Raw genomic sequence first — 4,480 nt, forward strand, 5'->3', positions numbered from 1 at the left:
TCTGTGAAAATGTGAAAGTGCACAGGTGTTCAGAACAACAGTCAATCAGGTAGCACAGTATTGTCCAGAAGTAATGTAGGCCACTGAGCAACACAGTATGTCCACTAACTGTACTGTGAACATGGATGTATACTTACTTGCACATACTCGTAACGTAGGTCTTTGTGTCGCGCAGAGTTGCGCTCAAAGGGAACCCTATAGACCTGTTTCATCCGCATCTTTTGGCGCCGGAGAACTCGGTCTATTGTGGCCAAGCTGACATCATCAATGCTCTCAAAGTTGACATTATCGGCAATGACTTTGTCTCTGATCTCCCGGAGTCTGATGAGGTTGTTCTCACGAACCATATCCACAATGCGGGTTTCTTGTGCCGCTGTAAATATGGCAACCCTCCCACCTCTATGTGGCATTCTTTCAACTCTAAAGAAAGAAACATGTGTTGTCAGTTTTACAATACAGTAACAACTGATTTGAAACCAATAGACTACTTTCACAGGCTTGTAAAATTGTATTGTGACAAAGAAAGCAATAGAGTACAATACCTGTTGTGTTGTCTGAATGCCCTGATAATGGTGGCCACGGTGAACCTACTCAGGTTTGGACGGACTCGTAGTCCTGCTTCAGCCATTGTCATGCCATGGACAATGACATGGTCAATGACTGTTGCTCGCATCTCGTCCGTAATGATGGTGCGAGGTTGTCTTGCTCTCCCTCCTGGACCTTCTCCTCTCCCTTGTTGGCCTGCTCCTCTTCCTCCTCTGATTTGAACTCCTCTCCCTTGTTGGCCTGCTCCTCTTCCTCCTCTGATTTGAACTCCTCTTCCTCGTTGGCCTGCTCCTCTTCTTCCATGGCCAGCTCTTCTCCCTCCTCTGACTCGAATTCCTCTTCCCCTGACTGCCTTCATCCATTGTGTTTGTTTGGAATCTTCAGCAAACTGTGCACTCTGAACTTGCTTTTGTACATGTGGTCACAGCATTGCTAGTGTTATAGGGCTAGCTTCTGTACCTTAGGGCAGTTCTGCAGATTCTGCATTAAGTTGGATTAAGTAACTGTTTTTGTTTTAGCATGTAAAAATGGCTTTGGGCAGCTGGTGATAATTTGAGCTTTTTTTTTTGCTGTATTTTGGCATTCTCAGACCTCTCATTTGTGGTTTCCTCGCCTGTGTAAGTTTGCTGGCTCTGACCCTGGACTGTTTTACGTAGTTCTCTGTATTGTTTTGTTGTTTGTGCTCTTATTAAAGAGACAGTGTTTTACTTATCCTTGTCCGGCAATATAATTGAGTTCACCCCTCGACATTATTGGCAGCTTCACGCGCCAATTCCTGACAATGACAATATAATAAATGTGTTCTGATTGTGCTCGGTGTACACTGGGTGTGCTTGTGTGACTCGGGCATTTTTATTCAAAAATAATAGTGTCTCCACAGTGAATGGTTTTAAATGATTTCACTTTATTGACACAACTTCCCCAGCTTTGGAGAACACCCTTTCACAAGGCACAGAAGATGCTGGTGTTGCCAGGAACTGTTTGGCCAGGTTGAACAGGTATGGGTACAGGGATTTGTGAGTCGTCCTGAGGGGTTCTGTGATCTGTCCAGAGGAGGAGCAGGCAGATATCACTGAACCTCCACAATGGCATCTGCAGTAGCGTTTTGAGATTTTCTGGCATCTTTGTCAAGAAGCTTCCACAGGTCAATGCCTGAAAATAAAACATTACAGAACATTTATAAAGCATTTGATTACATACAAATAAATATATAACTACAAATGTGATTAATGGCATACCCGTGGAAGCCGCAGAAGGTTCTGGCTGTGCTGGTGTTCATGATGTTGATGGTACATCGGGGGTGCATTTCGGATTAAGGCCGCGCACACTGAGCTCAACCGAATGCTGATGCAGCTGTCTGCCAGATTGTGAAAGCCAAGTGTTATAAATATAAACCGTGTTTAGCTTGTGTGACAGAGCGGCTCTGTCACTGACTGCATACACACACATCTCTCCACTGTGTCGGCAGCGGACACACACTACACTCACTTACCCGACGGACACATCATCCCGGTAACAGACTTGACAATAAGGCTTACATCTTGGAAATATAATTCACCTTATTTGATGGCACCAATTCAAAATGTTCCCACACCTGTGATTGTTTCCTTGATGGCTCCATGGCAAGGAAATCCAAAATGTGTTGACAAGAGGTAGGACAGAGAGCTGTTTCATCCATCTTAAATACATCTGTATGACTCCAATGCTTCAAAGCTCCACCTATCGAACCAAACAGGTCAGCTGATTCAATCTGAATGAAGCAGAAGTGGTTCGAATGTCATCAGTCACATGGTTTTTCCTGATTTGAAGCATGCTCCGGCACAGTGCTTCAGAAAACTATCCTTCCGAGTTTGAAGCAAGCTTCGGAGCCGTGGTATCAGGGGGAACATCACTATACATGACTTAACTTAGGGACAAATGTAGTGTTCTCACCTACTTTGTTACACTTCCATGATATTATTGTCAGTGCTACGCCACCTGTTGGAATTAATTTCACTACTTTGGGACTGTATGTGGTTGTGTGGGGGACGATGCAGTGACTACCAGTTGAAAGGGAGTGATGTTTCCACTACTTTGTGGTACTTAACGGACAGTAAAAAAAACTTGCATGACTGTTAATGCCTTCTTTCTGTAACATTTGAGAGAATTGTTGTAAGGCTGGAGAAGTAACTATGTCTGCATTATGCCAGTTAAAATATGGGGTTTCTCAATTACACACTTTGTTTAGTGTTGCACATCTCTTTTCATCGGTACATATACCATTGTTTATGATGAAATTAATTGGCATGAGAGTAGAGGATGCCGAAGATAGTGTTATGGAAACAGATGATTCGCTGTGGCGACCCCTAATGGGAGCAGCCGAAAGAAGAAGATATACCATTGTTTACCTACAGTATCTATGGAGGAGAAATTCAAATTAATTAATGTTGTCCACTTTCAACACAACACCAGCAACAGGAGTTGTGAGCATTCACAAACTATTATCTTGTTTTTAGGAAGAGGCTCTCTGGTTTTATCATTCTATAATAACTGCAGACTATTTGGAGTTACGGCATGCTCATTTCCAGCCATGTTGGTACATGTTTGATATGTCATCGTAGAGGGTGACATATCAAAATCCCTTCCTATCTTTCTTTGAGGAACATTGTTTTTAAACATTTCAATAATTTCTGACACATACTGTATGTTGGCAAACTGGTGGTCCTTGGCCCATCTTTGCTCCTAAAGGGCTCTGCCTTTCCTGGATGCCACTTTTGTACCAAATCATGATTGCAGTCACCTGTTGACATCATATGTTTCAAATGGAATCATAATTTCATCGTTTTACCTTTTGGAATGTGTTGCAGGCATCAGAATTGAAATGAGAGTTTATTTTGAATAAAGAATAAAACTGATGAGGTATTACATCAAATAATAAATAAAGATGTATTGGTGACAATGTAATACAGGACACAGATGATTTACACATCACTATTTTTTGTTTTAATTTTGATTTTACATACTGTACCAACCTTTACTGATTTGGGGGTGTATATTGACAATAAAAATGCCTTCAAACATGTTCCTGTTCTGTTTCAGGAAGATGTGGCCCAAAACCTGCCTTCTCCTCACCTCATCCATGTCTGTGTGTGTAAAAGGATTTGTGCTTTAGTAATTATTAGTAAATACATTTTGTACTGGATAGTCTGCATATTTTCTAAACCTAAATATTGGGTTAAAACTAAAATGTTACTCATTTTCACTCAAATAAATTTCCCAGTTACATTTATTTTTAAGTAAAGTCAACTTGTGTGGGTTGATTGCCATGCAATTGCAGTATACAAATCTACATGAGCAAAGGAAATCCAGAAGATAACTAGAGAAATGCATTTCTTGTCATAAATGCATGTGGATGCTAATAAGCTGAAAGATCGTCCTGAAAATGCCTGAAATCAATTGTTGAAACACCTGAAAGATGAGAGGAAATGGCTGAAGTTCTTTATTGAAATAGTTGAGAAGAAATAGCTGAAGTTCTTTGTTGAAATAGTTGAGAAGAAATGGCTGAAGTTTTTGCTGAATAATCTGAAGGATGAGAGGCAATAAAGTAGGAATTGCCTTGAAGAGCTGAACATTTTGATACCTGATTGGTTTTTCTAGCTGAAGGTATGCTGAACTTATTAAGATGTGAAAATAGCCCAAAACAAGTAGGTGAACAGATGGGGGGGACCAGCACTTTGAGCTCCCATTGACTTGTATTGCAAACAATACAATAGCCTGTATAGCTGAAAATATGCTGGCAAAACTTTCAAAATAAAGCTCAGTCAGGGCATTGAAAATGGGTCATGGTTGGGTATTCCAGTATGACAATGATCCAAAACACACGGCCAAGGCAACAAAGAATTGGCTCAAGAAGAAGCATATTAAGGCCATGGAGTGGCCTAGTCAGTCTCCAGAC

General features: G+C 41.1%; 1 protein-coding gene across 1 annotated transcript in view; it reads right to left on the reverse strand.

The window, feature by feature from the left end:
• The window catches only part of LOC109964719 (uncharacterized), a 57,241-nt gene extending 56,454 nt beyond the window's left edge, over positions 1–787 (reverse strand). The window contains exons 1-2 of the mRNA XM_020608227.1: positions 543–787; positions 138–420 (exon numbers count right to left, since the gene is read on the reverse strand). Of these exons, the coding sequence (XP_020463883.1) occupies positions 138–420; positions 543–673 (414 nt within the window). The 5' untranslated portion in view covers positions 674–787. The remainder of the gene's footprint in view (positions 1–137; positions 421–542) is intronic.
• Positions 788–4,480: the final 3,693 nt, after the last annotated feature.

The sequence above is a fragment of the Monopterus albus genome, unplaced genomic scaffold (assembly GCF_001952655.1).
Source record: "Monopterus albus unplaced genomic scaffold, M_albus_1.0 scaffold92.1, whole genome shotgun sequence".
Classification (NCBI taxonomy): domain Eukaryota; kingdom Metazoa; phylum Chordata; class Actinopteri; order Synbranchiformes; family Synbranchidae; genus Monopterus; species Monopterus albus.